The sequence below is a fragment of the Schistocerca cancellata genome, chromosome 2 (genome assembly GCF_023864275.1).
Source record: "Schistocerca cancellata isolate TAMUIC-IGC-003103 chromosome 2, iqSchCanc2.1, whole genome shotgun sequence".
In the NCBI taxonomy this organism is placed as follows: Eukaryota; Metazoa; Arthropoda; class Insecta; order Orthoptera; family Acrididae; genus Schistocerca; species Schistocerca cancellata.
Window position 1 is genome coordinate 1,091,718,331 of NC_064627.1, and position 23,103 is coordinate 1,091,741,433.

At 38.1% G+C, this 23,103-nt stretch overlaps 1 protein-coding gene across 1 annotated transcript in view; it reads right to left on the reverse strand.

Annotated features, from left to right (window-relative positions):
• The window catches only part of LOC126163107 (ryanodine receptor), a 737,240-nt gene that overhangs the window by 191,282 nt on the left and 522,855 nt on the right, over nucleotides 1-23,103 (reverse strand). The window contains exons 54-61 of the mRNA XM_049920028.1: nucleotides 19,106-19,196; nucleotides 14,537-14,677; nucleotides 6,692-6,861; nucleotides 6,440-6,608; nucleotides 6,207-6,335; nucleotides 5,927-6,086; nucleotides 5,385-5,508; nucleotides 2,047-2,251 (exon numbers count right to left, since the gene is read on the reverse strand). Of these exons, the coding sequence (XP_049775985.1) occupies nucleotides 2,047-2,251; nucleotides 5,385-5,508; nucleotides 5,927-6,086; nucleotides 6,207-6,335; nucleotides 6,440-6,608; nucleotides 6,692-6,861; nucleotides 14,537-14,677; nucleotides 19,106-19,196 (1,189 nt within the window). The remainder of the gene's footprint in view (nucleotides 1-2,046; nucleotides 2,252-5,384; nucleotides 5,509-5,926; nucleotides 6,087-6,206; nucleotides 6,336-6,439; nucleotides 6,609-6,691; nucleotides 6,862-14,536; nucleotides 14,678-19,105; nucleotides 19,197-23,103) is intronic.

Consider the following 23,103-nt stretch of genomic DNA (forward strand, 5'->3'; position numbering starts at 1 on the left):
GCATCAAATGCTCTTGTCATGTCAAAAAATATACCTGCAGTCTACATCTTCTGGTCCAACAGACAGTAAACTTCATGGATGAACTGTATAACTGCTGTGGTTGTACTTAGCTCTTTTTCTGAAGCCATGCTGTGACTCTAAAAGCAGTTTATGTTTTGTGAAAAAGGCACTTAGCTGAGAAAGGATAATGCTTTCAAATATCTTACTAAAAGTGGGAATTAATGATATTGGTCTATAGTTGGAGACATCTTCCTTACTTCCCTTTTTATACACTAGTTTCATTACACTCATGTTTAGAACCATTGGATACATGTTTTCTATAATGCTGCAATTAATCAGGTGAGTAAGAGGATTAGAGATTTCTTTTAAGCATCCTTTAGTATTTAAACTCAGTGAGGTGTTGATAATAGCATCTTTGTCACTTTAAAGGTATTCTTTACTAAATCAACTCATCACATCCAAACTCAAAGGTAACTATGCTCACAAGCTTTCCAGTGTGTATTTAAAGCAGACATGATTTGGATTCTCACAGTGGTGCTACTAGCACCACTCTTATGTGACTGGTGTGAAATTTCAATAGACACCATCTTTCAGAGGTAGAAACATGCCTACTATCTTTCATTTATGTTGCAAAACTTCTTCTTGGCAATTTTTTGCCCCACCATCAATATATTAGAAAAAGATACAGCTGCAATTTCAAAAACTTCCTCTGGAAAAAGCATTTCAGCATTTAGTGTGTCACAGATAATTCTGAACACTTTATTTATAAAAGTGGCTACTTCTCCACACTTAATTTCAGTCTTGCAGCAATGTGACACTGAGGGTAATTTGGAATCCAGTGTGTCTGACAGTAAGTTAATTCATAATTGCACTAAGAATGTATGGATGATATTAATAAAAACTGTTCACATTGTTAAGTTCTCCAACAGAGATGTTTCATATGTGTGTATTACTGCTGAATAAAGTTGTAATTCATTATAATTGGATGATATTAATAAAACTTCACTAAGTTCTCCAACACAGAAATTGCATATGAATGTAATATTGTTGAGCAAAGTTGAATTTCATTATAATTGCTGTAGACATTTTTTTAATTTTCCTGTAACAAACAGTTTCTGTATATTTTTGGGGTATGTATCTAGACATGTTATTTTTCAAATTGTCACTAATTTACACAAAAGTGAAAAATTTACATTTTAGGAGAGCAATGAATGCTAAAATTCTGGATAACGTATCATGTTGTTATGTGACCTCAAGTGGAACTCATGTTTATATGGTCCTGAGAGTACAGCAAAACTCTGGAGTTGTGTGGACATGGTATTGCTGCTAGATTCATTACATCATTACAATTTTCCTTGCCAGTGGCTGCAAATAGGATACAAATTTCATGTTAAAAGTTTGTATCACCAGAATAGAATTTTTCAAACCATCATTGTACTGCTTGCTCACTTAGTGTACGTCCAACTTTTTCTTTAATGTTAATTACCTATGTGCTGTTGAGATGTGCTTAAGTTCAAATTCATGAATAATATGAAAGTATGCATGACTTATTTCAATGTTGCATCTATAAAAATATCTGTGTGCAGTCACTGAACTGATTCCCTTCTACTGTGCAGAGATGAACACTTGCCACTATTCAGTAGAATGGCACAATCTGGCAATGTATGAGCTTTTTAATTTTATGTGAGGAAGGAAGGTATCTGTCACTGGGCTGATCTTAAACATTGAAATACACGTACTTCACTATTTGAGTTAAAATGTATTTCAACCCAATTAAAAGATAGTTTATGATTAGACACTGCTTGTCATTAGAGCAGAAGAACAGAGAATAATAATTATACAGTGAGCAAATGCGACATGTAACAACTGTTATATAATAACATGGGTATTCTGATCAATGTATTCACATCTGTTGCCACAATTGCAAGTGTGATGGAGCAGCTGATGACACTAGAAGGAGGGACAAGAAGCAGTACTGAGAATGGGAAAGGGCCAGGCAGACACAGGTTTTTATTATCAGTCAACCTGAAACAGTAAATGCCATACCTTCGAAAAGAATTTGATGTCTCTTGTTGAAGTTTTGAAACTTGTCCGTCGGCTGAAGGTGCTTGATGGTTTGAACATTTTCATATTAATTGATGCAGTGTCTAGGTACTGTATTAATTTCTCCAACAGACTGTATGCAAATCTCAGCTCTACTGATATGGCACCAGTCGTTTGTTCTGATTCTCCAGCACCAGACCGTGTTGGCCTGCAAAAATTGGCCACAAATAACCTCCACACAGAAATGGATGGAAATATACAACAAAAATGACTCACTTTATGGAACTGTTTTATGACTGACAGAAGGCAAGTTATTCATGAACTTTTACATAGTCATTAAAGCACAAATCACTATGCCATGATCCACAACATTTCACAATTTTTAGGCCTTCAGAGCTTACAAGAATCACTACCTATACTGAATTCATTTGTTTACTAGAAATAAAGAAAATTATTAAGCAGTTTATATGACACAATAAATAACAGGAAACTGTAACAAACAGGAATGAAAACTGTCACTGGTATGGACAAGGATGCTATTTATCACTGATATTATTAAATATTTACCTGAAAGAAACAGCAAAAAAACTGAATTCAGAAAAAAGGAGGGATATAAATATTTGGAAGGAAAAGCACATGTAAGGGAAGGTGGGGTAAATTGCCCAGGAAGGGAAAAATGACCACTGCATATTTTTTGCCCTGTCAGGAAGGGCCAAACTAGTCCTAATATACACCATCATTTTTCCAGTGAGTTTGACAGAGGAAGCTTGTTCTGTTATTCTTTAGCAAAAACTTTTCTGATTTTCAGTCATGTGAAGTAAAGTACGTAATTTATATTATTCTTGTTATCTCACGTATATGTAAAGTAATACTTTTTTACAATATCAATGCTTAACAGCATATTTTGGCCTATATACATACTTCTTTGTTATTTCTTTCAATTTCATACTTTCATCTGTAAACCAATAATGCTGACTTGGTGTCCAGTCATGAAAACAGGCTATTCTACTTGCTGGGGAAAGTGACCAAGGTAAGAGTTTGTTACTTCCAAACATCACACATCACATTGCTGATCATACAGACTTCTAAACTCTTTAAATATACAAAGCTACCACCCACCAATGGGAAGTCCAGGATGGAATAACAACAATATGAAAAGAACTCACAACACCACATAGAGGCAACATTGAGGTGCAGACATGCACAGTGCAAAGACTGCTACACATTTAAGCTTCTGGGCAAAAAGTCCTTCTTCCAAAATAGAAAACACACAAACATTCGCACAAGCACAACTCACACACACATTGCTATGGTCTCTGACTGTTGGAGCTGGTGGGGGAAAAAAACTTTTCATCCAAAAGCTTAAATAATGCATTGCACTCTTTTCACTGTGCCTGTCAGCAGCTCAATGCCTCCATGGTGAGTAACAAAGCTATCATCTGTCATTCATCCCTTTGTGATGGTTTTGAATTAATTAACTTTTGTTATTTAAAACTGTCTCTGTTCTGTTTTACTTGGTATAATACAAAAATCTGATTGAAAATGGGCTGCTAGAGCTACTTGGTATAGTAACAGATACTAGGACATCAAGAAGCCGAGAAAATGCGTCTGGAAATCAGAACAACAAACATGTGGTCCTGCTGCAATGGCACTGGTCACATTACCCACTCAGGTAGAGATAGGTAGCCACTATGTAACTGTTCAAAAATGCCTGTAGTTCCTATAATTTATTTCCTTTGTCACTTAAAGATATTTGTTGTGATACCTTATAATATGTAGTTTCAAAACATGTAAGTGGCAAGCTTCCCTTAATAACAATAGTTTGGTGAAAATTCTGTTTCTCCTTGAGTGGCCACCTTAGCTCATCTTAGCTCAAGCATGGATAGATAAAAAATCTACTCACCAAGTAGCAGCAGGAGAACACACATATAAAAAAGGTATTATATATGCAAGCTTTTGTAACCAGTGGATCCTTCTTCTGGCAGAAGGGTTAAAGGAGAAGGAAAAGGACTGGAGAGATTTAGGAAAAGGGGCAGAGTTCGGAAAAGTCACCGAGAACTCCGAGTCAAAGAAGACTTGCCGGACGGTATCAAATGGAAAGATTCCTTCTCCCTTCAACCCCTCTGCCAGAAGAAGGAGCCACCAGCTCCAAAAGCTTGCATATGTAATACCTTTTTTATGTGTGTGTTCTCCTGCTGATGTTTTGTGAGCAGATTTTTTTTATCTATCCTATTACATTATATTTTCGAAAATTGCTTATTCTTTATGTTATAGTTTACTAGATGAAGATGAGAAGAAAGTCAATATCTGTTTGAAGGAATTGAAGAAAAGTTGTAAACAACATAGTTCACAGATAAATGCCTGAAAGATGACTACAGTAGTGAATGCCAGGGGGAAAATGTAAGACAAAAGTGAAACACTGGAGAACAATGGTAAAGCAAGAAGTCAGTTTTTAAGTGTTTGGGAGTAAAAAAAAACAGTGAGATGAGACAAAAACAGAAATGATAACATGAATAGCAAATAAAAAAAGAAAATATTGTGTTTGTCCTAGCACAGTTAGCTATATGGTCAGTATGGAATATAGCCTTATATGACATTGAAACATAGACACTGTCAATGTACAAAGAACAATGTTAAGAAGTATTCAATATGCAGTGCTAGAGAAAGATAGGAGTGAGCTGGAAAGAGAAAATAAAGACTTAGAAGATATTAAAAATAGGGGATGAAGAAAGACAGTTATTAATAACAAGCAAGAGCAGAAAAAATAATCGATGATGGTATTTTATGAAATCCGGCTGCATAAAAAAAAAGATGGTTTAGAAAGAACTGTGAAAGAACAGAAGCTCACAGGATGGAGAAGATACCAGGTAATAGGTGACATTAAAATAAATTTATTATACTACAAAACTGAAAAGATGAAATACAAAAACAATGGAAATTGCTTACGTCATCGTTTTGTGCCAATGATGGAATGCTGGAAGATGAACGTGTGATAATGAGGATGTGAACTGGAAGGATACTATTACAGTATTCTTTAACTGCATTAAGCTTGCAACAGTGTGTATCACAAGTCACTAAGATAAGCCATAACACAGAAAGCGAGTCAGCTACAACAAGCTTCTGTGCTACTATGTGCACCTGAATTCCACTGGCTGATATATACAAATCAACCTCAAGATATTGTCATGACCTTATTATACTTTTTCTTACTGTGGCTGGAGGTGAGGAGGGATAGGACACATAATGGAATAAAATATAACCATTTCCTCCAAGAAAAATTTGAAATGTGCACAAAGATAAACGCAAAACAGTTTATAATTTTATTGAAATTACAGACATACCTGTGTAGTTTATAGCCCTGGTATTGCAGATACTTCAAGAATTCCTGTGATCGTTCCCTGTCCTTTCGCTTTTCCTTATCTGTCAGCAGATCATAAGGCACTAACTGTGGATGAATGCCACCACCTGTTTCAAAGTAAGACATTCTATGTTTAACATTTGTCAGAACCAAAACTTTACCATCCTCTCATGCAAAATAAACTGTGGAACTAGTGTGGCACTAGTAAGCATTTAAATGAATCATTTTCTACTTATGACAGTACAGGTTTGTATTCTGCACTCGAAAATATGGCATTATACCATAAGTATAAGGGATCATTACTTATAACTAATATCTGTGCTGTAACATGGCCTTGAATATTTGTACATTCTTTAGAATGGCTGAGCATCAAAACTGCAATAACATGATAAAAACTTAGGCATAAGTGGAAAATGGAAACATTTAAACAATTGCTATAGGGTGGAGACCAATCTAACAAGAAGTTAATGGACTCATAAGATTTATCATCATCATCAGTCTCTGTAACACAAGAAAAATACATACCACAAGTAATGAGCTCTTCCTTCTTCTTTTTGGCCCAAATGTCATGAGCATTCTCAGCAAGCCTTTCAGCCATGTTCTGCATCTCTCTGCTCAGTGTAAGATTGGTCATATCCACAGGATGAGGGTTATAGTTAAAAGGTGTGGAAGACTGTTCTCCTCCCTGCATATAAACAACAACTGTTAACATTTCATGGGTTGACAAATAAAGCTAGATAAATAAATATCATATGTTACATATCACACAACATTTGAGGAACTGCATCAATCAGCATATTCCCACCTTTGATGATCGTCTCATGGAATTTCTGCTGTTTGATGGAATTTCCACTTCTGTATGTTCTACAGTCCAGCCAATAGCCAAGAGAGCTTTCAATGATTCTCGTACAGGTTCTTTGTAGCGCTCCTTTTCCTGAAAGAGGTACACAAAAAAAAAAAAAAAAAAAAAAAACAAATAAGAGCAGATGAAGAAATTAATATTATACTTATTTTCATAAAACATCATTTTCTACTTACATAGTCGTTCAACATGTTGTAGGGTTTAAGACGAGGGTGTGTCTTAGATGAATCTGACCACTGCTCACCATATGCCCATCCATTTTCCAATTTCCTGCTAGCCCAGGCATCATGATAATGTTCTGAGAACTTCTGAACAATTGTGTTCAAGTCATTGTTCAACACAACACTAGAAAGGGAGCAATTTAGATTGATAAATATGTCAATGTATTGCACAGAATTCTAAACGAATGACATCCATAATCTTTTTACCTGCTTGTGTTTATGGGCTGTGGGTTGTATGGCCCATCAGGATCTGACGTATCTTTTGATCCGTACCATTCATCATCATAATTCTTTGACAATGAGTAATCAGGTGGAAGGGCACATCCTATTGCTGTGAGGCAAGGCAGTGCTTTACCAAACAGTTCTGGATCATAATCCTGGAAACAAAAGTCTCTGTTTACTTTCTCTGGTCTGAGTTCCCTACAATTCTTTCATTAATCTATCCTGTTTTATTTCTTGAATAAAACTGCAACACTTAAACACAAGAGACAAAACACCAGCAATTATGTGTCCATCAAAACTGCCAAAGATAAAAATATGTAAAATCACTAAAACTCTATATACCCTGCACTCAGACATTCAAAGATAATCAGCACAACACAATGCAACACTCACACTCTTGTTTGCTGATTTTAGAGACACAACTGATAACGATTTGCAATTAGTCTGAAAATTTTCTGTTCAATGTGCTTTTCTAAATATACCTGTCAATTGATTTTCCTGACATAACATAGGAAACAAGACTGGAATCATCATTTATTTTCTCACAAACCTAGTGAAATTTTAAGTGTTTAGTCCTTTTGTGATGTTCATTATTTTTCACTACCTGTTATGCACTCTGGATGTCCACAACAAGTTGAGTTGGTTGCTCAATGCTGACACCAACCTCCTGTAAAGGTGAAGCCAAGTGATTTCTGTACCTGCAGCAGATGCTGCAACACAGTCTGCCTCTGTTGCAGATGTGGCAACACATTCTTCCCTACAAAATGAGCAGCTAACAGGCTGACTGGTTGATATAGTAGCATAGCCCATTGCTGAACGACGAGTATCAATTTCCCCAGCAAAATAAGAATCTAAGTAAACATAAAGTTTTAAGATTACTACCGCTGTATTTAATACCTCTGTCTCTTATATCCTGAAGAGTTTTTAGTATGTATTTAACAGTGGTCCAATGATCATATCCAGGGTTGTTGAAAAACTGACTTGCTTGAAAGACTGAACACATTATATCAAATCTTGTCACTGTGGCAGCAAACATCAATCCATCTACAGCCTCACAAAACGGAACATTTTCCATGGATTTCATGTCTTCACTGGCCTGACAGGCCCAAATGCAACTGTAAACTCCAATCAGTAAGTGTTGTACTGAGCTTGTAGTTATTCATGCTGAATTTTTGTAAGAAGTGGCTAATATAGCCCTTTTGGCAGATGAATAGTTCTTTATTTTCCCAGCCTCACCTGATTTCCATTCTCACAAAGTACATGGCATCATCAGTCACAATTTCAAAATGAATCTTAAATTCTTCAAGTACTTAACTTACAGCTGTGGTTGATTTACTCAAAATTAGTCCATCATCAACAAAAACAACTAAAAATATTTCTTGGCCATTAACTTTAGCATTAAATACACAATTATCCCAATAAAGCTGGTTGAAATCAAAAAAACTTAATAAACTGACAAATTTTTGATACCAACAACAAGGAGATGGCTTCAGTTCATAAAGTTTTTTTTTCCTCCCCCATACTAAATTTACATTACCACTGTTGAAACCTTCAGGCTGTTTTGCAAAATTATCCTCCTGGAAATCACCATTGAGAAAGGCAGTTTTCAAATAAAATTGCTTTATGTCCATATCATACATTCTGGTCAAAGCCAAAAGAATATCAACTGATTCATACCTAACAGCAGGTGATAGTTTCTCCACAACCAGTCCAGATTTCTGGGAATATTCTTTGGCACATAATCTAGATTTATACCTATTTGGTTTATGTTACATTCTGTAAACCCAGTTATAACTGACAGTCTGGCAATTTGGGGGTAGATCCATGAAATCACTGGTAATATTAGGTCCAAAGAGGACATTTAATCTTTCATTGCTCTGTAGCACTTTCAGAGTCTCTGGATGCCACTGCCTTTTTGAAAGTTTGTGATTCATCAATGACTGTTGCAAAAGCCACATAATTTTGGAAACGAACTGGATGGCAATGTTGATTGTGGTTAATAAGGTTTTTGAACAATGTCTGCCTTGGTAGCTGCAAGGACAGCACAGCGGATCACTAAGTGAAGAGGCCCAAATGAGGCTGGGTTCAATTCCCAGCAGGGCCACAGATTTTCTCCACTTGGGGACTGGATGCTGTGTTGTCCTTACTTTCGTATTGTTGTAATTAATATTACTACTGAGATGGCTAAATGGGCATGGCCCAATAGCCAATGAATTGGGGAAAGAAACAGTACATGATCTTTGGTCTTGAAAAACTTCATCTCCATTTTCAACAGATTATTTACCTTCATCTCCAACTGCATCTGTAGGGAACTTGTATTCATATGAAATATTGTTGGTCCTAAGTTGGTGCAAGATACTCTGTTGCATGTCACAATGTCTTGTGAAATAATTATTTTCTTTGTTATAGGATTGACAGGCTTTAATTATAGCTTCTGCCCAAAGTGTCTCTGGAAGGCCAGAATCAAGTAGCATTGTGTGAGCACTTTCCACCATAGATCTGATTTTACATTCAGCTTTACCATTCTGCACTGGTCATATGGTGAACTGGTTTCATAGATGACAACAGTCTTTTTGAAATGATTATGAAATTGTTCATTAACAAACTTTGTCCCACTGTCATTCCTAATAACATTAAGTTGTTTGCCTTTCAACCAAATGTTGAAATTCTAAGAACACAGAAGATACATAACTTTTCTTCCTGGCAAAATAAACAAGTCTGTGTGAAGTACAGTAATCTTTAAAAACAACAAAACAGTTAGCTCCACCTAATGATGTATGGGGCATTTTTCCACATATATCAGCATGAACAATTTCTAATGAAGCACAGCCTTGAGTTTGTAAATAAGGTTTAAATCCCTTCTTATGCTGTGCACTGAAGAATTTGATTAAAGCATATGATTTTAAATTTGGAATCAAACCACAGTCAGCCATTTTCTTCAAATTATCTATACATGTCCCACCCTCTTGTGCCATGACAGTGCTAAGTCAGATGATGCATAATTTGCTTGTTAAATACTTTCCACAAAAAATAACATTCCATAAAACTGATTTTCAACTTTGAGACATTTTCCACTGAAAAAAGATTTTTTTCTCTGTTTTGTCGCAGTACGATCAGTAAGCCAAACATTATCACAATTAAGGTCAAAAATGTTTCTAATTTGTACACTTAGGTTTTCGACAAATTAGTCTTTTGTTGAATTCAGCCTTAAAATGATCTTTCTTGAGATGATAATACCAATCAACATTCTTCTTGTTCACATTACTTATGCTTAAATTGCTTTACAACCACTGAACTTATCAAATGTCTGGCTGCTTTTGTCACACAAGCCTTAACAAATGAACCATATTTTGCTGGAAGTCCATGTAAAACTTTGGAAATTTGTTCTTTATCTCCCAGTGTTTCACCAACATCTGTAAGAGACTGTGCTAATGCTTCAACTTTACTAATATGTTGAGCTGTATTATCACAGTGTGACATTTTATAATTAAATAACTGTTTTTCAATGTAACTTTATTTATTGCAGAACACTGTTCATGAATTGTCTTAAGCCTGTTCCACATACCATCTGCTGTAGTACAAGACATCACAGTTTTGAGCTACTCAAATTTGAAACCAGACAAAATAAAAAGTGCATAACATTCATCCCACAAGTTCTGTGCATCTGTGCCTTCAACTAGCATTACTTTACTTCTATCAGCAAGAAAGACAATTCCCATTTCACATGTGCATAACTAAAAAATACTCCTATCAAATTTCTGGATACTGAAAAGTTCTTTCAATTCATCTTCTAATTTTTGCACTTTACAAGTGAAAAACTCTTGATGTAACTGAATTCATGTGAGAGTCTTGTTTGATGAAAAGAGAATAAAACATTACTCTGGTAACAAATACATTCTCCAGAGCCCATAACCTGTTGGACAGACTGTAATCAAGTTATCACAGCTTATGATGAACGAGTTTTATTTCTTGAATAAAAGTGCAGGCAGTTAAACAACAGACTCAGTACACTTGCAGTTAACAATGGTAACAGGAAAAGTATACACAGTGGAATAAAAGACCAAGTGACAACCAGAAATTACAAAGAAGAAAAAACAGATCAAATACACTAAAACATTGTATTCCTACACATTGACATTCAAAGGAAATCAGCAAAACAAGTTAAACTATGCTGCAGTTCCTAAAAGGACTTAAAAACTTTGAAAGTTCATATAAATTTAGTCAGATGACTTACTGATCTGGTTTTGGCATAATTTGCAGCAAAGTACATCAATTTTTTTATATAGTAGCTAAACAAGTTGAACATGAATTCCACTGCTTATACAGCACACATCCTATTTGAAGTTGGTTTCTCCCTAAACTCACTGCAGCATGCCAAGTGTAACTTGTTTAGGTGAAATATAGATTATTACTCTGAAATTTGCTAAAGAAGATGGTGAGGGTGGTACATACTGGGTAATACCACCAGATAACATAAAGAGGTGTCGGTTCCAGTGAACATGGAGGCTATGTAATCAGCACACTTCAATCAAACTATTTATCTGTAAAGTGATTACTGAGGAAATTACGGACATTGCTGAGGTAGTGTGGTAGTGTGTCATCTTGCATGAAATGTTTGCTACTCTTGGTCAGCCTTGTCAATCAGTGGGATCAAAAAGTATTGCATCCACCTGAGGTTACACTGCTGTACACACCACGCTTGTTATTATGGGTTGCCACCTCTCAGGGAGGACACACTTAAACAGCTCACACCAACATAACTTACCAAGCTGTTTATGAGCATGGCTCAGGCTGTTTACGCTGTAGCTTTACACAGCCTCCACTGTGTCTGACAGAGCCAACCTCACTGATAGGTAGGCACAATTTTCTTATGCCACACCACATGCCCACTCAGTGCCATGCAGGTATCCCTTCACTGGACAATAGAGTATTTAGGCCACCACTGGACCATGCTGTGGACAGTGAACACTCTAGGTTTCATGCTGGCCAGTCCAGCAGTCTGCAAAATGATCAGCTGTTGCTGATGCTTCACTGTTACTGCTATCTGCTGATCTCAGGTGCCATTCTGTACTGCTGTCTGCTGCTCTCAGGTGCCATGCATCATTGCACGTCATCCCACCAGCAGCCATCATTGTTGAGCCATCACTTCCGACATCTGCCAACACTTGACGTCACAGAAGCATGACCGGCAGCTATTGTCATTGAGCCATGCTTCTGACAACTGCCGATGCCTGAGGTCTCTGAAGTACCAACGTCCCAGAGGAATCACTGTTCTGCTAGCTATCGTCATCCTGCCCTGCCTCTGACATCCACCAATGCCTGACATACCGGAAACATTGTCAGCCCACTGGCAGCTATTGTCACCAAGTCATGACTCCAACAGCTGCAAATGCCTGACATCTTGGAAGTACCGACATCCCAAAAGCAGTCATTCCACTGGCAGCTACCATCGGCGGGCCATGCCTCTGATGCTGTCTGCTGCGGCCAAGCACTTCTAGACGCTTCAGTCTGGAACCGCGCTGCTGCTACGGTTGCAGGTTCGAATTCTGCCTCGGGCATGGATGTGTGTGATGCCCTTAGGTTAGTTAGGTTTAAGTAGTCCTAAGTCTAGGGGACTGATGACCTCAGATGTTAAGTCCCATAGTGCTCAGAGCCATTTGAACTATGCCTCTGACATCTGCTGATGCCAAACATCTTGGAAGCATCATCATATTAAGGGCATGCTCCTACATGCCAAGTTGGATCCTCCTGTCGATCATCCTTGGTCCCTCTTGTTCTGCTGCTAATACGACTCATGGACTTAATCATGTATGTGCATCCCAGGCAACACCTACGAGTGATATTTCTATTTGTACTTAGTAATGTGCACATTCATTCACGGACACTGCATTTGAGCACTATTTCTTACACAAGAGCTGGAACTTAAATAGTGGCAACTATTTATTCACAACTGATACAAAAGAGTTACTTCTTTGCTCCTGTTACTGTCCTTCAAAGTAGTCACCAGTGTTGTGTAGAACCCACTTCCAGCAATGTGGAAGGCGTGATATACCATTAGCAGAGCCTGTTCTGTTGATGGTGCGAATGGAGCGGTCTACTGCCCGTTCAATCTCTCAAACAGTTCTGAATCGAATGCCACAAAGTGGTTCTTTCATTTTCAGGATCAATTCAAAGTCACAAGGACTTAAGTCCGGGGAGTATGGTGGATGGTACAGTACCTCCCAATACTATCAACCGAAACGAGCAGCCACAGCTTGCGCTGGATGCACCCGCGCATTGTCGTGCATAATAATGGATTTATGGGTGGGTTGCACAGAAAGTGTCGCCTCTTCTTTCACAAAGCTGGTCACAGGTGATGCTCCAAAAATGAACAGTAATACGACTTAAGTCCTTGTGACTTTGATTTGATTCCAAAGATGAAGGAACCACATCGTGGCATTCACTTCAGAATTGTTCAAGAGATTCGACAGGCAGTAGACCACTCTATTTGCACCATCAGCAGAACAGGCTCTGCTAACGGTATACTATGCCTTCCACGTCACTGGCAATGGGTTCTTCGCAACACTGGTGACTACTTCGAAGGACAGTAACAGGTGCAAACATGTAACTCTTTTGTATCAGTGGTGAATAAATAGTTGCCACTATTTAAGTCCCAACACTCATATATCTGTTGTTGTGATACTTGCGCATTTCATTGGTAGTCTGTAGCACCCCTTGGCAGTGGACACAAAGAAAAGCTTTCCACCACATACACTATTCCACTGACTGTTTTATCTTGGAAAAATAAATGGCAGTAAACTATGCTCTTGTTCAACGTATAAAACAAATAACATCAGGGCTACTATGAACATGTTCAAAAGTTTTGTTGTGGATTTTCACTGCTCTAAATCCTGCAGTTGTGCTTATTAATGGTACAGCTTAAGGAGGAAGTCGGCTCATCACTAAATGTAACGTTTCGAATGATACCTTTGTTTTATTTAATAAATGTAATATACTTCACCACAAAACTCCTTGTGAGCAATCCTATCACTATCATTTAGTTCTTGTACTGTTGTTAATTTGTGTGGTTCAAAATGTAAAAGTCTTCTTAACACATGCCAAACAGTCACATGTGGGATGCCCAGCTCATAAGAAGCCAGCTGGCTCTATTTTATAGGACTGTTAACAAAGCTTTGCCTCATTTTCTCTATAATGTATCTGACAAGGGCAGTCAACCCGAAGATTTTTATTGCTTACGGAGCATCCTGTTCAACAAAATGCTTATGCCACTCATAGATGGTAGGCTTAATGGGAGGTTCTTTACTGTACTCAATGCAAAAATTACGTTGCACAGCTGTAACAAATTTGGACTTCCAAACCAACACAAACAACAAGGGCACTCCGGGTCATCTTTGCCACAATTGTCGCTAGCGTTTGCAGTGGTTTGATTAGAACCCTTCTACTATGTGAATCAAAGCTTGCTCTACTTCCCTACAAAATTTCACCAAGTAATTTCACCATTTAAGTGGCATGAATAAGTTTATATAAATTTTCAAAGTTTCAAGTAATTTCAGAAAAACTCATAGATAGATATTTTTCCAAAATTGGCATCCCAGATGATATATATTTGCATGTTGATATTTAAGTGTATTTGGAAGTGATGCGTGGTTACGCATTCATAACACACAGAGTGTTTGGTATGCTAGTTTTTACAGTGTTTCTTGTGACAAAAGTCATGATTTTTGCATAGTCTAGAGATTTATGTTCATTACTAAAAAGAGATTTCTATATACTTCAATATTAAACAAGTTTTGCAATTTCACTGGTTACAACAATGCTCTTTTTACTTACCATTTTAGACAATGAGTCAAAAATATTGCTAAATAGCATCATGGTCAACCGTTTTTCTTCATCACTTGATGCTCCATACATGCCCTGTCCAAAAGATGTGCCATAGTACTTGGCACAGCGCTCATAATGTAACATCAGAAGCTGAAACACAACACATAAACATGAATTACTATGATGTCATGCTGATGAAAAGAAACATATAATTAGAAACACAACAGGAAAAAATTGTACTATGACTACTCTTTTAGATAGTCATGCAAATGCTGAAATATACATATAGACATAAGTCATCAAAAAACTGAAAACTGACTAAAACTGCTCCATAGTGGGAGAGCTTGCTTTTGTCACAGGTTGTTAGAACAACAAGTGATGTAAGTAATTAAAATAAGCCGTAGGTAATTTCCATTTCTCAAAAGGGTCACTGACAAATGAACATCCTACAGGCCTATATCACTGATCCTGATCTGTTTTGGTATAATGGGACACATTTTATGATGTTTGGGGAACTAAAAATCTCTTCTTTGGTGATAATATGCATTTTGCAATTATGTGAATCTGAATTCACTTGCTGTTCCTTCATTACACCCAAAGGCAGTAGGTAATATTGCTCTCCTTCCTCTGTGACTTCCACAAGGTATCTGATACAAAATATGGTTTTCAATTGGGAAATCATTAGAGGCGATAGTAAATGTAGGTGTATTCTAAAATAGTGTTGTAAGACTGTTACTGTTCATGATACATATAAATGGCCCAGTGGATACCTTTAGAATTTACTAAATGCTAATGACATGTGATGCTGTTGCATACAAGGATGTTACAACTCCAGAAAATTGTACAGAAATGCAACAACACCTGAAGTGGATCAGAACTTGGTGCATGGACAAGCAGTTGATTCTTAATGTAAATGACACAATGTATTCACATAAACTGGTGGTAAGACTCATTATTTCTTAGATAAACAATTTGGTGATCATTCACTGGAAACAGACATAAGCATTGATATCTGCATATATCGATCTGGAGTGATTTATAGTACAACAATACTAGAGAGAGCACAGCAGATGGATCCTTCACAAATAATTCATTCCCAAAGATGGTAGTTTACTTATTTAGTTATTAATTTATTCATTCAGTCATCCTTTAATCACCATTTAGAGTGACATTGGATACATCAGTACACATTTACAATTACAGGTTCATGGTTTTTTTTTTTTTTTTTTTTTTTTTTTGGGGGGGTTTTAGGGCGCAAAACTGCTAAGGTCATTAGCGCCCAACAGGTTCATGGTAATTTACAATTTGAGAATACTTGTTATTTTACAACAGACTTACTTCTGCCCACATTTATTATAATTAATGAAAACTTAGGCATGACATGAGCTTTATTACTAATTTAATTTGCTAGATGTTGTTGTGGTCTTCAGTCCAGAGACTGGTTCGATGCAGCTCTCCACTCTACTACATTTTTACACTACATTACATTAATACTAAATTGGTGATGCCTTGATGCCTCAGAACGTGTCCTGCCAACCAATACATTCTTTTAGTCAGGTTGTGCCACAAATTCCTCTTCTACCCAATTCTATTCAGTACCTCCTCACTAGTTATGTGATCTACCCATCTATTCTTCAGCATTCTTCGGAAGCACCACATTTTTAAAGTTTCTATATTTTCTTTATAACAAACTTCCTGAAAACATAAAAGCTTTTACTGATTCAATACCTTCAGAAAATCTCTGAAATCATATTTAGAGCAGCACTACTTTTACTCCGTTGAAGAACATTTAAATTTATGAAGTGTGTTATATAAATACTTATGTATAAAGTGTATAATTTGTAACCTTAAATATGTATGCCTACAAATGACTTTCAGCTGTATATTTATAACTTGACTCTTCCAGTGTCTTATGCATAAGCTGCTTTGTAGACAACAGGACCAATAAATACAACAAGAACAACAATGCAGAAGATGGTAAAAAATTTAACAATGGAATAACATTTAATTGTGGCAGAGACAGCAATGGACAAGTTAAAGCTGATGCAAAAATAGCTTAAATAAATAAATAAAAATAAAAAATAAAATAGAGAGAGAGAGAGAGAGAGAGAGAGAGAGAGAGAGAGAGAAATTTGCACACATCAAGAAATATATGGTGAAAAATAATGAGAAATGTATACAGGAGAGGAAGACTAAGCAAATTATGCCAACAACAGCAGCAAAAAGAAATACATTCACGGGGAAATGAGCAACGTGTCAAGCAAAATGTTATTTCTTCATTATGTGGCAGGAATACGATGAAAATAAAACATGCACAAAGAAATAACTGGTAAAGAAGGAGTGTATGCTTATACAGTGAAATAATTGTCTGGATCACATTTTATTTTTGCACATCATTTGTTACAATATGTTTCAACAAATTGCCACCATCAGATTCCGAAAAAAATAAATAAATTTATGCCACAATCTGATGATGTCGATTTGCTAAAGCACAGTATAGCATTTGGTGTGGGAAAATAAAGTATGATTCAGGCAGTTCTATTAAAACTTTCTCTAATACATAATATATTCTGGTAACAAATGAGACCAAAACTGACAGCAGCTCCAGTTGCCACGACAAAGCAAAAATAGAAATAAAAGTTTAGGCAAAGATGAACTGGTGAAACAACAACTGTTATGTAAATGCTGCCTCATTTTCTTTCAAAATGGCTATTGCTTAATAAAATTACATTTCATTTAACTGATTTAAAACAACATACATTGTACAGGGTGATTATCATCAATATTTCGTTATTTGAGAGATCCCCCCCTCCTCATGAAAACCTGATGATCATAGTACAATGAAACTTTGTGGAAAAATTTGCATGGACATGCATACGAGAAAAAAAAAAAAACCAATGAAAGAAACAAATTTTAATTTCCACAAGAGAGTGTAACAACTGTTAATTACATACAATGTTTTCATTCCAGGTTACAAACATTGCTCAATGTGAAGACCATCTGCATCCACGACACAATGGAACAGCAGCTAAAGATTGCTCTACTGCTGCCAAAAACATCTCAGGTGGGATATTGGGTACATCTCTCACTATGCTCATATTCAGTCTCCTATGTGTGTTGGTGTCCTGTTGACAAACCCTGTTCTTCAAGTAACCCCACAGCCAGAAATCACATGGGTTCAAATGCGATAATCTTGGTGGCCACTCAGTTTGGAATGTTCTGCCAAAGATTCAGTTTTCTCCAAATGTGTTACTGAGAAACTGAATGAACTTATGAGCAATGTGAGGTGGAGCTCCACCACATATCATAACAGTTGAGTACAAAGCACCTCTGTCCCATAGAGCAGGTATCACATGTTGGTGAAGCAGTACACAGTAACGTGTGCCATTCACACAGCATGTCCCTGGTCCTTAGGGTCCAAGTTCCTCAAAGAAAAATGGGCAAATTATGAATTGTGTCATGAAGCCACACCATACACTGACACATTCAGTATGTAGGGGAACTTCTTAAACATTCATTGGTGGTGATGATCCCCAAAGCTGACAACTGTTAGCGTTCACTTCCACAGTGAGCATGAAGTGTGCTTTATCTCTCCATAAAAATTTCCAAAGCCACATGTCATCAACTTCAAGCCTTGCAAGAAATGTAAGAGCAAAGTTTACTCAAATATTTGTGTCACGTGGCAAAAATTGGTGAGTAATGTGAAATATGTACAGATACCATTTCACAATTGTTCGCAACACTTTTTGAATGGTGGATCATGGAATGTTACACTGTCATGACACAGCTCTTGCACAGCTGGAAGTTCATGCATTAGGTCCAGCAGTCTCAGTCATGGCAACAATAACTTCTTCAACATTTCGTGGCCTTTCCCAGGAGCAATCTACCAGTTAATTTGAACTTTGAATCATGTACTTCAATGCTTGTGCAGAAAGAGGACCTCTCCACATTCCTTTGATGCAATGATATTCATGAAGAGGAGCAGCACTATCATTGTTGTTCTGTTAAAATAGCTTTATGAGTGAAGCCCTGCTCACTTTGTCCAGACCTATGTTGACTGTTTGCAATTGTAATGCACACTGATACTTGGGTTTCAACCCTAAGTCACCATATCAATACTGGCGCCTAATGGCAAGTCATGACATTAATGCTACTAACAATGGAAATCCTGCAGTGAACAGTCTGAACATCATTCCTATAAAGTTGGGTACAAATACAGTAAATAGTTTTCTGCCTACATAGGTTCAAGTAGCAAAAGTTTAATTAAAGCCACACTGTATATTCAGGCTATGAGTGAGTATGGGTGATAAAATTTTTCAGAACTATAAAATTGCTGTTTAGCAATCAACGAACTAAAGGCTGCCCAGTACAGTCATATAGGACCATGAAATTACATCTGGCAAACACAGTTTGAATTTATCAGTGTTATGCCACTCAAGACTGTACAGGAAAAGAGTGCACAATTTTGAAGGGTCTTTCAACTGTTGCCTGTTATGACACAGCTTCTGATAGCATCAAAATTTAAAAAATTACATTCTGCAGTACTAAAAACTGCCTTCACAAATTAAAAATACTTACCCTTAATGCTACTGTGGTGTATTCAGACAATCTTGAGACATCAACTGTCAACTTTCTCAGTAGTTTCAAGAGCATGCTTGGCTGCATTTGGCTAGAAGCAAAAATACAAATTATCAAATAATGTAACATTCTAGAAATATCAAAGCATAGTTAGTTAGTAATGTATTTTTCTATATTTTGGTAATAAAAAAATATTGCAAAATTATCAGATATTTATCAACAAATTATGTTACTTTTATTCTTCATCTCTGCAGACCTCAGGCATACAGAAAACTGCAGGCTCATTGGAGTCAAGAGTTTTTAAGGAACTGAGGATCTTCATAAAACAGCCCCTCTCCCACAAAAATGAAAAGCTTTACAGAAAAATACGCAGCACTATTTCAGACAAAGATAAATAATTTATCTCAACACAGAAAAATGCTGACAGAAAAAGCTCTAAAGGCTAACAGAGGTCCGAGTTCACACAGCATTTTTATACAACTTTATTATACAATTTGGATCACACCATGTATATGGCTATAACTATTACTAACAGTGCCAATCAGCAAATAATGACGACAGGATGTAACATATTTTATTTTGAGCAATTTTTTGAATTACAAGCCCAGATATGTTTGTGTACATAGGTCAGGCACTGCAGTAGCCACTTTCACTCTATTTACTGATTAAAAGAAAATATAAAATGCAGCTGGCCAGGAAATGCATGTGTGAATGATTTATGTATACGCATAACACCTGGCTAAACATGTAGGGCTTTTTGGCAAAATTCGCACGCACACACACACACACACACACACACACACACACACACACACACACACACACACACACACATATATATATATATAAAATAGAGGGAAACATTCCACGTGGGAAAAATGTTTCCCTCTATTATATATATATATATATATATATATATATATATATATTTAAAAAGAAAGATGATGAGACTTACCCAACAAAAGCGCTGGCAGGTCGATAGACACACAAATAAACACAAACATACACACAAAACTCTAGCTTTCGCAACCAACGGTTGCCTCGTCAGGAAAGAGGGAAGGAGAAGGAAAGATATATATATATATATATATATATATATATATATATATATATATATATATGGTTATAATGTCTGCTTGTGTCTGTGTATGTGTGGATGGATATGTGTGTGTGTGTGCGCGAGTGTATACCTGTCCTTTTTTCCCCCTAAGGTAAGTCTTTCTGCTCCCGGGATTGGAATGACTCCTTACCCTCTCCCTTAAAACCCATATCCTTTTTCTTTCCTTCTCCTTCCCTCTTTCCTGACGAGGCAACCGTTGGTTGGGAAAGCTAGAATTTTGTGTGTATGTTTGCGTTCGTTTGTGTGTCTGTCGACCTGCCAGCACTTTCATTTGGTAAGTCACATCATCTTTGTTTTTAGGTATATATATTATAGATGATGAGACTTACCAAACAAAAGCGCTGGCAGGTCGATAGACACACAAACAAACACAAACATACACACAAAAATCTAGCTTTCGCAACCAACGGTTGCCTTGTCAGGAAAGAGGGAAGGAGAAGGGAAGACAAAAGGATATGGGTTTTAAGGGAGAGGGTAAGGAGTCATTCCAATCCCGGGAGCGGAAAGACTTACCTTAGGGGGAAAAAAGGACAGGTATACACTCGCACACACACACATATCCATCCGCATATACACAGACACAAGCAGACATTTGTAAAGGCAAAGAGTTTGGGCAGAGATGTCAGTCGGGACGGAAGTACAGAGGCAAAGATGATGTTGAAAGACAGGTGAGGTATGAGCGGCGGCAGATTGAAATTAGAAATTAGCGGAGATTGAGGCCTGGCGGATAGCGAGAAGAGAGGACATGCTGAAGGGCAAGTTCCCATCTCCGGAGTTCAGACAGGTTGGTGTTAGTGGGAAGTATCCAGATAACCAGGACAGTGTAACACTGTGCCAAGATGTGCTGGCCGTGCACCAAGGCATGTTTAGCCACAGGGTGATCCTCATTGCCAACAAACACTGTCTGCCTGTGTCCATTCATGCGAATGGACAGTTTGTTGCTGGTCATTCCCACATAGAACGCTTCACAGTGTAGGCAGGTCAGTTGGTAAATCACGTGGGTGCTTTCACACGTGGCTCTGCCTTTGATCGTGTACATCTTCTGGGTTACAGGACTGGAATAGGTGGTGGTGGGAGGGTGCATGGGACAGGTTTTACACCGGGGGCGGTTACAGGGGTAGGAGCCAGGGGGTAGGGAAGGTGGTTTGGGGATTTCATAGGGATGAACTAAGAGGTTACGAAGGTTAGGTGGACGGCGGAAAGACACTCTTGGTGGAGTGGGGAGGATTTCATGAAGGATGGATCTCATTTCAGGGCAGGATTTGAGGAAGTCGTATCCCTGCTGGAGAGTCACATTCAGAATCTGATCCAGTCCCGGAAAGTATCCTGTCACAAGTGGGACACTTTTGGGGTTCTTCTGTGGAAGGTTCCGGGTTTGAGGAGATGAGGAAGTGGCTCTGGTTATTTGCTTCTGTACATGGTCGGGAGGGTAGTTACGGGATGCAAAAGCTGTTTTCAGGTTGTTGGTGTAATGATTCAAGGATTCCGGACTGGAGCAGATTCGTTTGCCATGAAGACCTAGGCTGTAGGGAAGGGACCGTTTGATGTGGAATGGGTGGCAGCTGTCATAATGGAGGTACTGTTGCTTGTTGGTGGGTTTGATGTGGACGGACGTGTGAAGCTGGCCATTGGACAGGTGGAGGTCAACGTCAAGGAAAGTGGCATGGGATTTAGAGTAGGACCAGGTGAATCTGATGGAACCAAAGGAGTTGAGGTTGGAGAGGAAATTCTGGAGTTCTTCTTCACTGTGAGTCCAGATCATGAAAATGTCATCAATAAATCTGTATCAAACTTTGGGTTGGCAGGCCTGGGTAACCAAGAAGGCTTCCTCTAAGCGACCCATGAATAGGTTGGCGTACGAGGGGGCCATCCTGGTACCCATGGCTGTTCCCTTTAATTGTTGGTATGTCTGGCCTTCAAAAGTGAAGAAGTTGTGGGTCAGGATGAAGCTGGCTAAGGTAATGAGGAAAGAGGTTTTAGGTAGGGCAGCAGGTGATCGGCGTGAAAGGAAGTGCTCCATCGCAGCGAGGCCCTGGACATGCGGAATATTTGTGTATAAGGAAGTGGCATCAATGGTTACAAGGATGGTTTCCGGGGGTAACAGACTGGGTAGGGATTCCAGGCGTTCAAGAAAGTGGTTGGTGTCTTTGATGAAGGATGGGAGACTGCATGTCCTATCCAAAGGCCTCACCTTCAGCCCCACTCCCAGATTTAACCAAACAGCCCTTGTCAAAGATTTACTGTCCTACACCCGTACTCTCTGCTGGAAATATCACTTTGCCACGAAGAAAAATGATCCTAATCCTACTCCTAATGATCCAACTCCCCAAGATACTATCCAAATTGAACCATGCCTGGAACAGTTCCGTCCTCAGTCACAGTGGGACCCACCTCCTCTTCTTCAAAATCACCCTCTCCTAACCTTCCAGGAATTTCTGACTTCCAGCCTTGCCTCTCAATCCTTCTTAAAAAACCTTAATCCTACTCCCAACATCACCACTGCTGAAGCCCAGGCTATCCGTGATCTGAAGGCTGACCAATCCATCGTCATTCTTCCGGCGGACAAGGGTTCCACGACTGTGGTACTTGATCGTCGGGAGTACGTGGCTGAGGGACTGCGTCAGCTTTCAGACAACACTACTTACAAAGTTTGCCATGGTAATCCCATTCCTGATGTCCAGGCGGAGCTTCAAGGAATCCTCAGAACCTTAGGCCCCCTACAAAACCTTTCACCTGACTCCATCAACCTCCTGACCCCACCAACACCCCGCACCCCTACCTTCTACCTTCTTCCCAAAATTCACAAACCCAATCATCCCGGCCGTCCCATTGTAGCTGGTTACCAAGCCCCCACAGAACGCATCTCTGCCTACGTAGA